The 15,893-nt window shown below is 49.7% G+C and overlaps 1 protein-coding gene and 1 long non-coding RNA gene across 2 annotated transcripts; one reads left to right on the plus strand and one right to left on the minus strand.

Moving 5' to 3' along the window:
- Positions 1–792: 792 nt before the first annotated feature.
- Positions 793–2,568, minus strand: LOC310666284. Its single transcript, XR_014505850.1, has 3 exons — positions 2,500–2,568; positions 1,737–1,850; positions 793–1,154 (listed from the first exon to the last, which is right to left on the minus strand). It is a non-coding gene; the product is annotated as an uncharacterized lncRNA (long non-coding RNA).
- MRPL9 (mitochondrial ribosomal protein L9) lies at positions 2,362–13,311 on the plus strand. The gene is made up of 7 exons (XM_083416775.1): positions 2,362–2,670; positions 4,680–4,839; positions 6,045–6,169; positions 8,043–8,093; positions 9,815–9,916; positions 11,488–11,571; positions 12,870–13,311. Exons 1-7 carry the CDS (start codon positions 2,377–2,379, stop codon positions 12,987–12,989), a joined length of 936 nt encoding a protein of 311 aa, XP_083272901.1. The 5' UTR covers positions 2,362–2,376; the 3' UTR covers positions 12,990–13,311.
- The last annotated feature ends 2,582 nt before the right edge of the window (positions 13,312–15,893 follow it).

The following is a 15,893-nucleotide window of genomic DNA, read 5'->3' on the forward strand; positions in this document are numbered from 1 at the left end:
CTCCTCCCACTCCCGGGTACCACAGCATCCTCTCCCTCGTAAGGACACCTGGCTCTGGGTCCGCACCATATGGGATGCATTTAAAGCACATTCAACACACACATATCCGGCACACGGCTCCCACAGGAGGATCATGGGAGCTGTAGTTTCCCTCCCTCGCAGAATCCTTGGCAAACTACCGTTCCCAGCATTCCTTGGGGGAAGCCATGTGTTTGAAATGTGCATGGGTGTGCTTTAAATCTATGCTTTGGGGCTGCCCATAGTATTGTCCACACTGACTGGCAGCTGCTCTCCAGGGTTTCAGGCAGGGGTCTAAGAGATGTTGGAGACCAAGTCTGGGACCTTCTGCATTAATAATAATAATAATAATAATAATAATTTATTTATATCCTGCCCTCCCCAGCCGAAGCTGGGCTCAGAGCGGCTAACAACAGTAAAATGATACAACATTCTAAAATCATTTCATTTTTTTCTATGCATTTCTTTTAAGAAACCACTGAATTATCTTCAGGGGCGCACTCTGCGCACACTCAGAGACACGTTGCCCTTCCTTTTTGAGGAGACTCAGTTCTGTGGGGGTTGTTGGTGAGAGAAAGGCACAGCATGCTTGTTGTCAGGCCCTTTGTCCTTACGACTTTTAAAATAAATTTAAAAATCACCTTTCTGCTGTACTTGCAGAAAGGAAAGGAGAAACACACTCAGTGTATGCTCAGAGGCCATTGAGAGCACCCTGCTAATTTGTGACTTCCTGCTCCACTGGATGGATGCAGTCAAGACCCCCAACATCCTGCCCCCCCACCCCACCCCCCGTTTCAAGCAAGAGTTTCAGCTGCCATCCTAAGGACTAGAATCTTGTGCTCTTATCGCTTGCTAGCCTGCCTGGAGCCCAGAGCCCAAGAGCAGAGCTTTTGGCTGCAATCATGTGGACTAGGATCTTGTTTCCCAGTATTTGGAGCCGGCCCACAGCCCAGAGCCACTGGTCCAACCTATTCAAAGCAAGGGAGGGCAGATCAACCGACCCCATTACTCACCAGGCTTCTGTGCTGGGCACCTTTGTCCAACGGATCGGGCCCATCTCCAGCCCCGCCGTCTCCATCCTGCGGGCACTGCACCGCGTAGCCCAACCGCACCAGCTCGGCGCCGACGTCGATGTCCTGAAATCGGAAGGGGAAAGAGGGGCTTGTGGTTTGTGCGAAGGACCCAGTTCCCCACCCCTGAACAAACTCGATCCTCCTTGCCCCTTAAATAGGGTGCTAGCGAACCTGGGCTGTGTACCCATATTGGGCCGAGATTTTTAGTTGTTGTAAGATCTTAACAGGGATGCGGGTGGCGCTGTGGGATAAACCACAGAGCCTAGGACTTGCCGATCAGAAGGTCGGCGGTTCGAATCCCCGCGACGGGGTGAACTCCCGTTGCTCGGTCCCTGCTCCTGCCAACCGAGCAGTTCGAAAACACGTCAAAGTGGAAGTAGATAAATAGGTACCACTCCGGCGGGAAGGTAAACGGCGTTTCCGTGTGCTGCTCTGGTTCGCCAGAAGTGGCTTAGTCATGCTGGCCACATGACACGGAAGCTGTCTGCGGACAAACCTGCCGGGAGCCCAGAGCCCAACAGCAAAACTTTTGGCTGCAATCATGAGGACTAGGATCTTGTTTCCCAGTATTTGGAGCTGGCCCAGAGCCCAGAGCCACTGGCCCAGCCTATTCAAAGCAAGGGAGATCATTACCCCATTACTCACCAGGCTTCCGCACTGGGCCCCAGTTGCTGCCCCCTTTGCCCATCCTGTGGGCACCACGCAGCCCAACCACACCGGCGTCTAGGGCGTCAGTAAGCAAATTTAATGATGATCTTGCTGGCAACAGAAATATGAATAATAATAATAATAATAAATTTTATTTATACCCCACCCTCCCCAGCCAAGTCAGGGCGGCCAACACCAGATATAAAAACAATAGATTAAAATACAATTTAAGATTAAAATACAACATTAAAATGCACCCTCATTTCAGCAGAAACTCAAAACAAAAACTTTTGGGGGATAATAACTAGTGAATATTTTTTTAATAATAATGATTATTGATTTTAACATATCAATTATAAAATGTACCACGAAACCTATCACTTATACAATCTTTTTAGCACCTCTGATAATCCACTGTTTTATCCGCTTCTTATACAGTTCTTAACTTTATATTGCCTTTAAAATAACTAGTGAATATTAATCGATTGCTCAGCCTTGGCCCTAGGCGGGTTGCAGCAAAGGGCTCCTCTTTGCAAAAAAAAAAAAAAATTTTGCACTCTGTCTATGCTCAGTGGCACTCTTGACATGCTTTTATTTTGGGGCGGCGGGGGAGGTGGGTTTTTGCTACCGTGTTAAGATGGGCAAGAGAGAAAGAGAAAAAGGAGTAAATAAATCCTGGGGGAAGAAAGCGTGCCGGGTTTGTGTGTCGTCCCCGCCACGCCGGCTCCTCCCTCCTCTGCCCGCCCCGCGGTCGACTCACCCCGGCGGGCGGAGCCAGGCGAGACCGAGGCTTCTGCGGGGCCTGCGCGAGGCGAGGCGCGTGAGGAGACGGGCGATGCTGGCGGCGGCGGCGGCGAGGGGCCTGATCCTGGCAGGGGCCTCCCTGGGGGTCCCGCTCGGATGTCGGGGGCTTCGCCTCTCGGCCCCCCTGGTGAGGAAGGAGGGGGTAAAATGTATGGGGGGGAGAGAGAGGGGGGTCTTTGGGGAGAAATATTATAAAATATTAGATTTGGGGAGAAATATAGGGGTGGGGGTCTTTGGGGAGACTGCTAAGGGGGCGAAAGGGGCAGGAAGGTGATGCCTATCTAAATGGAGGCCTTTAAAACGAGGCTCTTTAGGGGGGGGGACGGAGGTTGGGGGGTCATTTCAGAGAAATTACAGGGCGGGGGGTGTCTCTGGGGGTCGCTTTTTGGGGAGGAGAGTCTCAGGGGGCAGGTGTGGGGCTGCATTGATCTGCATTTAAATCTATGCCTTTGCTGCCTATATGAATAGGCTTCTTTTGTTGGGGGGGGGGAGTAGTAGGCACAAAATATAGGGGGCAGACTAATAATAATAATATAATATTATTTATACCCTGCCCATCTGGCTGAGTTTCTTTGGGGGGGGAGGTAGTAGACACAAAGTATAGGGGGCATTGCAGATGGAGAGGGGGCCCTGGGATTTATTGGGGGGGGGGAGCTCAAAGAGACTGTAAAAGGAGGCGTTCAATGGACTCTGTGCATTTATGTCTTTACAGTCCAGGTATGTCTGCGCTGCTTTCCGAGATGGGGGAGAGCAAAGATATTTTTTTTTGGGGGGGTCCTCCTGGGTTGCTTTTGGAGCACAAGATAAGCACGTATTTTGCTATGTGTTTAAATCCAGGCATATGCTGCCTTTAAGAGTACAGTAGACTCTTCTTTCGGTTAGGGGATGGGAGAGAAAATGCGGAAGGGAGAATGCAGTTGGGGGGCTCTGGAGTGGGGTGACTAGGGGGAAATTCAGAGAGACTGCAAGGTGGGAACAGTGCCCAGGAAGTGTGCATCTCTCTCTCTCTCTCTCTCTCTCTCACACACACACACACACACAGTCATACCTTGGGTTGAATGCGCTTCGGGTTGAGCGCATTCGAGTTGCGCTCCACGGCAACCCGGAAGTAAAGGAGCGCATTACTTCCGGGTTTTGCCGCAGGCGCAGATGCTCAAAATGACGTCACATGCATGCGCAGAAGCGTCGAAAAGCGATGTGCGCGTGCGCAGATGTGCCTTCGCTAGTTACGTTTGCTTCTAGATGTGAATGGGGATCCGTTCTGGTATCTAGAGGTACCAGTGTGTGTGTGTGTGTGTGTGTGTGTGTGTACCTCGGGTTACATACGCTTCAGGTTACAGACTCTGCTAACCCAGAAATAGTACCTCAGATTAAGAACTTTGCTTCAGGATGAGAACAGAAATCATGCGGCAGCAGCCAGAGGCCCCTTTAGCAAAATTGGTGCTTCAGGTTAAGAACAGTTTCAGGTTAAGAATGGACCTCCGGAACGAATTAAGTACTTAACCCGAGGTACCACTGTATATGTATATGTATATGTATATGTATAGATATGTATATGTGTATATATACGTGTGTGTGTCCCCAGTGCTTTTCTTCTAAAAAAATGTTTAGGGGTACTCTCATTTTTACTCAAGAAAATCACCATTTTTCACAGGTAAACAAATTGCCTCTTCGCAAAGTAAAAAATGATTACAGACAACCAAAATATGAGATTAGAGAACCTGTATAGTGGTTGAAGGAAGTCAACCTTTTTTCTTTTCTTTCCTTTCCTTTCCTTTCCTTCCTTCCTTCCTTCCTTCCTTGTATATCCTTATTCTTTTTATTTTATTTTTCCACTTCGTATTTCTGGAATTTTTGTATGGTTTGGGGGGTTTTTTTGTATTTTTGGAATTTTAATTTTATAATTTATGCAATTGTATTCCTTTTTGTATGTATGTAATAAGTATATAGCAAATAATTTTTTTTAAAAAAAGGAACTGGCTTTCGGCTCAAGGCAGCTCCCTGTGCTTGTTTTTGAACCATGAGGACTAGAACCTTTGTTTTTAGAGAGGGGGCCTCCTAACAGGGAGTGGCGAGGAGGCAGTCCGAGCGGAGGTGTTGGTGACTTATCCCAAGTTCTCTGTCTCCGCTGCTCAGGAAACGTGCATCGTGGAGCGTTGGTGGAAGGTGCCTTTGAGCAAGGTGGGCCGGGAGCCTCGGATTAAGCACCGCCGGTACAAGGTCTACCGCTTGGTGGAGGACACCAAACACAAACCCAAGGAGCCTCTCGAGCTCATCCTCACCCAAACCGTGGACGGTACGTAGCTCCTCATCTTACTTGCACATCTGGTGCCGTTCTGCAGAAGATGCAGAAGCCCATGCTAATGGACAATAACCCACCAACAGCATACAAATCAGTATGGCTAACCTGATCCAAAACACCCACCCCGCTCACTCACACACGAAAACAAAGATCACCACAGCCCAATCACAAGCAAACAATCACACCCTAGGCCAACCCCAACCTCTCTCACCACCAAAGGAACACAAGTGAACAACACAAGCAACGCTGACACCAAACTCTACATACATTAAGCATAATAGAAACACCGCCACCCGACCCCACCCCCATCCATCTTCCCTCTCTCCACCCCCCTTTCTTTTTTCTTTCTTTTTTTCTTCTCCCCCTAATGCCTCAACAAATGAAACGTATTTATAAAAATGTTACATGGAAAAAAAAATATGGGGTATTACACTTACTTCTGTAAAACAAGAAAATCCTTAATAATAATAAAAAAGAAGCCCATGCTAATCCAAATTTACTGTATTTTTCGCTCCATAAGACTCACCTAGTTTTTAGAGGAGGAAAACAAGAAAAAAAAATATTCTAAACGAAACAGTGGATGTGTGGTTTTTGTGGTGTAGCCCATGGACATGCTGTATGACCTGATGGTGAATTTGGGGCGACCCAGTGCATAAATCCTGAGGATCCATGGGCTTTTACCTCCCAGGCAGCCTCCTTTATCTCCAGGCTCCCTTATCTCCCTCCCTGATCGCTTGCCGATCAGCTGGTTCCTTTCAACACCCACTTCCCTCTTTCAAAAAGAAAAAAGCATGATCTGCTTTTCGCCTCTGGGCAATTCGGCTCCAGGGACCACGCATTTCTTTCTTCATGTTCTCTAAATCGCATCTTCATCCAAACATAGATGCTAGGATAGTGCAGTTAAATATATATGCAAGTATCTTTAGTAGGGGGTAGTCCGAAACCTATTTGGAGAGCATCAGATTAGGAACTGTTGTGATACAGACTGGAAACTTCTCTCCTGCCTTAGTTTTTATTTTAAAATTGAGCTGGGATTTCCAGGAAGGAACTATACACCGGGTGTGTTTTGTAAAGGGAGCATATTCTCTCTCTCTCTCTCTCTCTCTCTCTCTCTCTCTCTGTTGCCCTGTGTTTTGGGAGAGCGCTTTAGTTCCTGCCCCGCTTTGCAGGCGAAAACATTCCACGTTTCTCGTTCACAGATGTGGGAAGCCGAGGCGACACGGTCCTGGTGCCCAAATCTTTCGGCCGCAGCCGCCTCCTCAACCAGAACAAAGCCGTTTACGCCTCTCCGGAAAACAAGAAGATATTTGAGGAGGAAAACCGGGTGAGTGCTGTAAGAACACTGGAAGACCTTGGCTGCTGGATCGGGCCGGGGGGGGGGGGGGCTCATCATAGTCCAGCATCCTGTTTTCACAGCAGCCAACCAGGTGCCCCAGAAGCACAACGGCATCATCTCCTGCAGTTTCTGATAGTGACAGCAGAGCAGAGCCATTGATAGGCTTCTCCTCTATAGATTTGTCCAATTCTCTCCGGAAGCCTTCCAAGTTGGGGGCCTTTGAATCATAGAATCCTAGAGTTGGAAGAGACCACAAGGGCCATCGAGTCCAACCCCCTGCCAAGCAGGAAACACCATCAGAGCACTCCTGACATATGGTTGTCAAGCCTCTGCTTAAAGACCTCCAAAGAAGGAGACTCCACCACACTCCTTGGCAGCAAATTCCACTGTCGAACAGCTCTTACTGTCAGGAAGTTCTTCCTAATGTTTAGGTGGAATCTTCTTTCTTGTAGTTTGGATCCATTGCTCCGTGTCCGCTTCTCTGGAGCAGCAGAAAACAACCTTTCTCCCTCCTCTATGTGACATCCTTTTATATATTTGAACATGGCTATCATATCACCCCTTAACCTCCTCTTCTCCAGGCTAAACATGCCCAGCTCCCTTAGCCGTTCCTCATAAGGCATCGTTTCCAGGCCTTTGACCATTTTGCTTGCCCTCCTCTGGACACGTTCCAGTTTGTCAGTGTCCTTCTTGAACTGTGGTGCCCAGAACTGGACACAGTACTCCAGGTGAGGTCTGACCAGAGCAGAATACAGTGGCACTATTACTTCCCTTGATCTAGATGCTATACTCCTATTGATGCAGCCCAGAATTGCATTGGCTTTTTTAGCTGCTGCGTCACACTGTTGGCTCATGTCAAGTTGTGGTCAACCAAGACTCCTAGATCCTTTGATGCCTCTCGTGGGATTGACGTCACAATTTAACCACACTGTGTGAAGAGTTCTTTCCCTTTGCCTGGACTGAATCTCTGAAGCTCAGTACGTTTCCGAGCACAATTCAAAGTGTTGGTGCTGACCTTTACAGCCCTAAAAGGCCTCGGTCCAGCATATCTGAAGGAGCGTCTCCACCCCCATCGTTCAGCCCGGACACTGAGGTCCAGCTCCGAGGGCCTTCTGGTGGTTCCCTCCCTGCAAGAAGTGAGGTTACAGGGAACCAGGCAGAGGGCCTTCTCGGTGGTGGCGCCTGCTCTGGGGAATGCCCTCCCAGCAGATGTCAAGGCAATAAACAACTATTTTACCTGAAGGAATTTTACCTATTTTACCTGAAGGCGGCCCTGTTTAGGGAAGTTTTTAATGTCTGACAGCGCTGTATTGTTTTTGATATTTGGTTGGAAGCCGCCCAGAGTGGCTGGGAAGACCCAGCCAGATGGGCAGGGTATAAATAATAAATTATCATCATCATCATCATTGGATGTCCCCAACTTCTAGTTACGATGAGAGAGTGAGAGAAACCTCTTATGTCTCTACAGCTTGCAAAAACAAAACAAAAAATGCCTATTGGCCAGAATTGTGTACAAAAAGGTGGATTTGAGGATGATTCATGCCTGCGAAGCTAACAAAATCAGTGGACATCAACATACCCTCTGTGGCAGCATCATGTAATTATTTGCTGTATGAAAAAGTGCATTGCTCTGCCCTGAATCTTCCGTTGTCTGGCTTCATTGCATGGCCCCGCTCTCTCGTATTATATGCAAGGGAGAAAAGATTATCTGCTTTCTCCTGAAAGTGCATGATTTTATTTTACACCCCTCCTCAATATTGACATGGGTATGCCTGTAGCCTTGGTCTATCTGGGCTGAGTGGGACAATATGCAAGCTGTCTCGCTCGTCCTTGACTTCTCTTCTGTTTTTCTGCCCCTTAGTTACGTCAGGAAGGGAAACTGCCGAGGCTGCAGACCCACACAGGCGAAAAGGTAAACTGATGCAGATCTGCGACGTGTGTGTAAATGCAGTTTTCTGGTAGGACAATGCCCTAGTGAGAAACCTAAAAGCAGAAATTGAGCACAAAAATCTAATGCTGGGAAGTGAAGTTTACTAAAACTCTTCCAAGAGAACCTGGCAGGACCAGATCAATGGCAACATGCGTGGCCGAGTGCTTGCCGCTTTCGTGAATCTTGTGAGAGTTCCTAAATCATGGATTCCTGGGCAGGGGTGGGACGCACACCACTTCCGTCGCCCAGCTTGCGCAGACGGGTGAAACGCAAGGAGGGGGGAGGAGGGGGCTTGGATTGCCGAAGTTCTTATGTTGGGGCCACTCCCGGATTCTGCAAGTGACTGAGACTGACATGAACTTTGTGGATCTGCACTGTAAATAGTTTGCACAATAAAACCTGTAAAAGACAGGTCGGAGTCCTGCCTGGTTACTCACGAGCAACCACCCCCAGCATCTGACAGGTAGCGTTGTATATTCTCCCTTGCAGTTCTCTCTTTGGGGGGGGGGGCGGCAGCAGGCCATCTCTCCCTCTCCCCTCCCTGCCCAGGAAACCCCACCTCGCATTTAAATATGCCAAAGCCCCATCAAATGTCACCTTCAGCTACAAACAGTAGGACTCAACGCCATGGAGAACAGGGAAAGCGGCTTTTTACAGAGTCAGACTGCATGTGCACCTAGTTCAGTCTCGTCTGCTCTGTTTGACAGTGGCTCTCCAGGGGTTCAGACAGTGGGTAGTCTCCCCTAGCCCTACCTAGAGTTGTTGGGGATTACGATACAATACGATACGATATGTTTATTGCCATTGTCCCACACAGAACAATAAAATTGAAAAATCTACATAAGACATTCCAAAACCCCTAAAAATTCTGAAACCCCATCTTAAAATACAATATACTATAGAGACTCCTTATACTGTTTCTCAGGCGGCTAGTCCTGGTCTTTATAACCGTGGATCTTCTTCCAGAAGGCAGAAGCTGAAAGAGATCATTTCCAGGCTGCGCACTGTCCTGCGCTATCTCTGCAGCTTTCTTATGGCACCTGGAAGCGTAGATTTGATCCAAGGTGGGAAGAGTGCACCCAATTATTCTCTCCGCCGTCTTTACAACCCTGGACTGCATTGTTTTTCCCCTGGCCGTGCAGCTCCCAAACCACACACACAGACCATAAGTTAATACACTCTCCACAGCACAGTGGTAAAATGCCATCAACAGGTCCTTTGAGAGATTGTTTTCCCGGAGGATTCTCAGAAAATATAACCTCTGCTGTGCTCTCTTCACCAGGTCTTTGCTGTTTTCTCCCCAGGTTAGGTCGTCTCTCAGCTCTTTCCCATTCTCCATTGAACCTGGCCCCTTCTGCTCTGTCCGCTAAGCTAAGCCTTTCCCCTGAAAGAAAAGCAGGAGTCTAGTCCTCATTGTTCTGAATGAAGGGCTGATAAATAGGAACAGAGGAAGTTGCCTTACACAAGCCAGAACACTGGCCTATCCAGCTCAGCATTTACACTGATGGGCAGAAGCTCTCTAGGGGTTTGATTTTTTTTTTTGGGGGGGGGGTCTCCCCCAGTCCCAGATGCTGGGATTGAACTTGGGACCATCTGCATGCAAAGCAGGTGTTCTGCCACGGGCGAAAGACGATCTTCCGGGCGCAGTTTTTTGGAGGGCTTCTTTTCTTAAGGCTTTCTGTTGTTCCTCTCCCGGTTTTCAGACCGTCCGGTTCCTGCGCAAGTGCACCCTGGAAGTCGGAGTGAACGACTGCGAGCAGTTTGAGCTGACCCACGAGATCGTGGCACGGCACTTCCTGAGAAACGTGAGCCCCGCCTGCGCGGCCGTTGGCGTCCTGCCTTCCTGGCGTGGAGGACGGAGGGGATCTGGCCGGCTCCTCTCAGTCCCAGCCGACACAGTCCTGGGCTGGCTGACGGGAGCCGTAGTAAAAAAAATGGCCGTCCTGGCAGGGGCTGATGGGAATCGCCGGCCAAAATGGCCATGCTGCGCATTAGATTTGCTCAAAAAGCACACAAGACGTAACCGGCTGTACGTTTGAAAAAACTAATATGTTCTGATATTTGATTACATTTTTGTATGAGTTGCGTTACTGTTTATACGTATAACATCTGAGTATGGATTAAGTTTGTTTTACCTCTGCTGTGCCATATGGGTCACTTTAAGAAATAAATTTTGTATCTGTTGATTGCCAACACCTGTCACTCGAATCAATATTGGGCTTGTCCATATAGCGCCACTCTGTAAAAGTTGCTGCTTACATCAGCTACTACTATGGTATAAGATGCACTGTCCTGTGTTATCATATATGGTATGTACGGTCGTTGACGGTTTTTATATTATTTTTGCTGTAAAAATGTGTGAGATTACGATACTGTATTTATTTGCATTACCTAGAGTTTGTACTACTGATGAAGCCTAGGATGGCGAAACAAGGCTAATACAGTGGTGCCTCACAAGACGAAAATAATCCGTTCTGTGAGTCTCTTCGTCTAGCGGTTTTTTCGTCTTGCGAAGCAAGCCCATTAGCGGATTAGCGCTATTAGCGGTTTAGCGGCTATTAAAGGCTTAAGGGATTAGCGGATTAGCTGCTAAAAGGCTATTAGCAGCTTAGTGCCTTAGAAAAAGGGGGTGGGGAGCGGAAAAAAACCCCCAGGAATCGCAAGACATTTTCATCTTGCGAAGCAAGCCCATAGCAAATTCGTCCTGCGAAGCACCTCCAAAACGGAAAACCCTTTCGTCTAGCGGGTTTTCCGTCTTGCGGGGCACCACTGTATTCCGGAAATCCTTGTCTTAGACTCTGTGGAAGGATTCTGTGGAACTGCAACAACCTTTTGTGTGGATTGTTGGACTCTATGACAGGTGGAATAGACACTTTCACATATATGGACCTTATGCATAAACCGATTAGAGAATGAACTGATCCACTGGGTCTTCTACTTTTTTCGTTGAACTTTGAGCTACTTCTGTTGTAATCTACAATTCAATACAATGAATAGCACATATTATTTTTTTTAAACGTACAGCCGGTTACGTCTTGTGTGCTTATTGAATGTTTCGCGTAACCAGGGGTTTGTTGTTGTTTTTGCCTTTAGATTTGTGACAGCGTTTTTCCATTTGCAAAAAAAAAAGAGAGAAAAAGGCTAGGATGTTTGGGTGAGAGCCCTAATGAGTTACGGGGTGGTGGGGTGTGGCAACGGAGGGTTTTAAGAGCATATCGTTGAGTTGATCTCTACCTGATTAGGGTGGGCTCTCGGCGGCATATATCCTTGGGGGGAGAGGAGGTGTTTTCCTAGGGGATGTGGAAGTCTCAGACAACGTGCCCCTGCCCCTCTTGAAGTGGGTTGCTCTGATAACGCTGTGCCCTGGTCCTTCCAGCTCGGAGTCGTGGTTCTGCCGCATACCTTGAAGCTTCCGGACAAGCCCATCACGGAATTGGGGGAATATTGGTGCGAAGTTACGGTAAGTTCACCTCCTGTACATTGGCGCAGGTCAATGTATGGGATATTTGTACAGTGGTACATCGGGTTAAGTACTTAATTCGTTCCAGAGGTCCGTTCTTAACCTGAAACTGTTCTTAACCTGAAGCACCACTTTAGATAATGGGGCCTCCTCCTGCCGCCGCACTGCTGCTGTGCGATTTCTGTTCTCATCCTGAAGCAAAGTTCTTAACCCAAGGTACTATTTCTGGGTTAGCGGAGTCTGTAACCTGAAGCGTATGTAACCTGAAGCATATGTAACCTGAGGTACCACTGTAATAGGAAAGTTGTGCCCTCTTTTTCTCCAAAATGCCAGGGTGGATGATGCATGTATTGTGTAAAATACATTTCTTTGTTTATTCTGATTTTTGTGCCCACTCTTCCACCACAAGGTCCCAGCAATTTAAGAAATACAATATGAAATCCAGTTCAAAACAAGTTATGGGAGCAAGATTAGGGTATCAGAGGACAGAGGCGTGTCTTATGCATACAACAGAAGCTCTATAATGAGGATTCCAGGAGGGGAAATTTCACAGGTTAGGGGGTTGCCACAGAGGAGACCCTCTTCCCCAGGCTGAGGCACACTCCCCAAAATTTCTGAGGGTGTTGGAACTGCCAAAAGGGACCCCTCGACTGATCCTAGCACCCGAGAGTGTCTGCGGGGTACAGGGAGATGATATTTCGAATATTTGGGGCTCAAGTCATTTAGGGCTTTCAAACTCTGAAGTGAGCACCTTGATTTGGGCCTGGAAACAAACTGGCAGCCCAGGCAGCTGTTTTAAAATGGTGGTGTCATATGAGACTTAAGAAATTAATTAAGATTAAATTAGGACTAAGAGAGCTGAGTGGGGGGTGCTCATGTAATCTCACTGTATACAAGTTATACAAGTGACAAGAAAGTATTTCATTTCATCTAAATGGAACCCCAGCCAGTAACGTGGGCACTGTGTTTGGGGCCTGTTGAAGTTTCTGAATTATCTCCAAGGGCAGCCCCACATAGAGCACATGGCAGTAATAATGAAAGCTTAAGAAGAGCCTGCTGGATGAGGCCATCACTGCCTCCTGCAGGGGCGATAGTCCAGCCTGGAAGTTAGAGTCCTGTGGCCGAGCCGTCTGCCCGAAAGGGACCATAGCTGGCCAGGGATGGGGAACGGCAGTCCTAGTCTCAGCAGGGGAGCTTAAACGTCCTCCCCATTTCCTCTTTCGATTGACCGTTGTCGTCGTCTTGGCTCTGGGGGAGACACCCGGGCCCCCTGTCCCACTTCTGCCCTCCTTTTGCAGGTGAACGACCTCGATACCGTCCGGGTCCCTCTTTCCGTGGTGCGGTTTGCAGAACCCAAGCCCGAAAGCTACAGGGTCTGGCTGGCTCAGCCAGAAGACGCTCCACAGCAATATCACTGAAGTCCGCCCCATCCCAGGAGGAAACGGGAGCAGCGGGGGCTCTCAAAACAAGCGACGGAGACTGGGGGGCACCCAGCTTGCCTGCACAGTTCAGGAGGTCCAGGATCTTCGTCAGATCGGGTTTGGACAAGATCTTCGTCAGATTGGTGGGAGGTTTTTTGGGGGCTGTACTCCTGTCCTAAACGTTCAGAGGCATCTCTGACGGAAGCGTTTCTCTCGAGTAAGAGGATAACGCCAACTAGAGTTCTATGATTTCTCTCCTCTCCTGAGGAGCAACAAAATGTCGAGTCTCTTACGAATAAAAACGTTTCAAAATCAGAAACTCTTCCTGGTTGCAGTGAGTCAGCTCGGCCAAGTTCTGTGGACCAGGAAGGAGAGTCGGAGGGAGAACGGCCACTGAGGCACGCTGCGTCTCTCCTCTCTTAATGTCCAAGGGCATCTGGATAGTAAAGTGCTGAAAGGGTTTTGTGATGGCGATGGAGGAGTTGGCCTCCATTGATTGCCTTGGTCGCAGGGTGTGGAGACGTAAGGGAGCCGCTGATCTGCCATTGGCTGAGACTTGCTCTGACCCTAAAGGTTACAGATTTGCCATTGGCCGAGCTTGCCCTGACGCTGCGGCAGTTGTCAATTGCCATTGGCTGAGTTGCCCCCGGTTTCCTCTAGAGGGGCGGGGCTGGCAAAATATCCCAGCAAAGAGGTGGAAGAAGCCTTGAACAGGAAGGTTTGAAGAGGGAGAGGTCCCAGGGAAAACAGGGAGACGGTCGGGAGGAGGAGGAGTTGCAAGGGCAGAAACCCAGGAAAAGGAGCAGGCTAGAGGAGTGGCGCTGTGGTCTAAACCACATAGCCTAGGGCTTGCCGATCAGAAGGTCAGTGGTTCGAATCCCCGTGACAGGGTGAGCTCTCGTTGCTCTGTCCCTGCTCCTGCCAACCTAGCAGTTCGAAAGCACACCGGTGAAAGTAGATAAATAGGTACCGCTCCGGCAGGAAGGTAAACGGTGTTTCCGTGCACTGCTCTGGTTCGCCAGAAGCGGCTTAGTCCTGCTGGCCACATGACCCAGAAAAACTGTCTGCAGACAAATGCTGGCTCCCTCGGCCAGTAAAGCGAGATGAGCACGCAACCCCAGAGTCGTTGGCGCCTGGACTTAACTGTCAGGGGTCCCTTTACATTTTAGAGGAGAGGCGCTTATGGGTTGGAGAAACCCATGCACCGTCAGAATCATGTTTCCAGAGTTGTGAGAATTGCTTTATTTTTAAAGGAAGTATTGCAGCTCAGTGCATACAGATGGTGCTAGGGTCATTGTGTCATGATACCTCCCGATAGGGCTGGGATTCTTGTCCAGGACGCTGGAGAGCTCCTGGCAGTCAGCGTGGGCTGAGCTGTGTCCCAGCTGAAGTTTTGAACCTTTCGAGAACAGAGCTCTTCCATCTCCCTCTGCAGTGTGTCCTGCCACCAAGGAGACTTTGCCACCTTGGCAACCCCTTCCCCGGGTCGTGCAAAAGGATACGGAACCGATGGCTCCATCTTGGACGACACCTGGCGGCCCAGCCTGGACTTTCGCCCGTTCGGGTCTGTGTCTCTCCTTCCCCACAGCCATTAATTACAGCATTGCGCACCTTCGGCATGAACAATGGCATTTGAAGCGCGCCCTGGAATAATTCACGCCTGGGGCGGTGTGCCTTCGGAGCCAGCCCTTCAGATGATGGATGGGGCCCTCTGCCTCCTCCTTTTTTAAAAAAACCACCCTCCCTCCCGAGAGGGGAAGCACGAGCTTTCGCTCACTTTAGCCGCGAAGCGCTTGGAGCGGCCCGGGCAGGAAGAAAGTGTGGGCGTGCTTCCCCCACGGGGAAGATAGCCGGGAAAGCTTTTTATTTCGTCCTCCCCTCCTCCCTCTTAAAAGCAAAGCAGGGGAAGCTGCCAAAAGTGTCATTAAGCCCCTTACGTGGGCCGGCGGAGGGGCTCTCTCTGCCGGTGGGAGACGGAACACAGCCATGAATATTCACAGAGGCGCTCGGCCCTTTGCCGCAGAAGGCCCATCAGTTATGGCGAGGCTGACGTCCCGCCTCGTCAAGGTGACTCCCGAGATAATGTCAGAGGATGATTCTTCCAAGCAAGGGAGGGGAAGGCGGCTCAGAGGACGGGGGGTGGAGGGAGAGGGTGTGGTGCGCTAACCCCCATCTCTTCCTTTAATGGGACGGATGTGGGAAGTTGATCTCCCAGCTGGGATGCAAATATCTGGCCACCCGCTAGCGAGTCCGTAAAGACACACACACACCAGTTTTGCTGCGAAGTGCAGTCTGTTAGCAAGCATGGTGCCATCATCCAGATGTGGTTGAACCCCCAGCTCTGTCACTTTTGCTGGGAGTTAGGAATCCCAACAGCACCTGGAAGGTCATAGAATGGTAGAGTTGGGAGGTGTGATGGCCCGGGACTCAGGCTCTGACTCAGAACCGGAGGAGTCCCAGTCCGCACCGGATCCTTTGCCTCAGGCGGCGTCTGAACCAGGTCTGGGGCCTGATTCTGAAGAGCCCCATTCTGCACTGGTTCCCCTGCAACAAGCACCAGCTGGGCCGAGTCAGGGGCCTGAGCCTGTCCTGGCTCCAGATGTGGGGATTCCCTCGTTGCTTCCAGCTGGGCCATCGCTTACAGCTGCTCCACTACCGGTTGGGTCGGGAGAGGCTGAGGCGGCCTCTGGGTCTAGTAACCCACCGACGTCTCCCCAGCTGCAGAGACTGAGGTCTGAGAGAAGGAGAGACCTGAGTTCTTGCAGGAGGAGTGCTCGCCTTCAGGCGAGACAGGGAGGTGAGTCACCAGGGGATCAGGACCGGCCGTTACCCCCGACAGAGATAAAAGGCTGCCGGACCTGCCCCAGGTTGCAGGAGCAACGTTGCTGTTTGCCAGAACCT

The sequence above is a fragment of the Podarcis tiliguerta genome, assembly GCF_965153285.1.
Source record: "Podarcis tiliguerta genome assembly, chromosome: 16".
In the NCBI taxonomy this organism is placed as follows: Eukaryota; Metazoa; Chordata; class Lepidosauria; order Squamata; family Lacertidae; genus Podarcis; species Podarcis tiliguerta.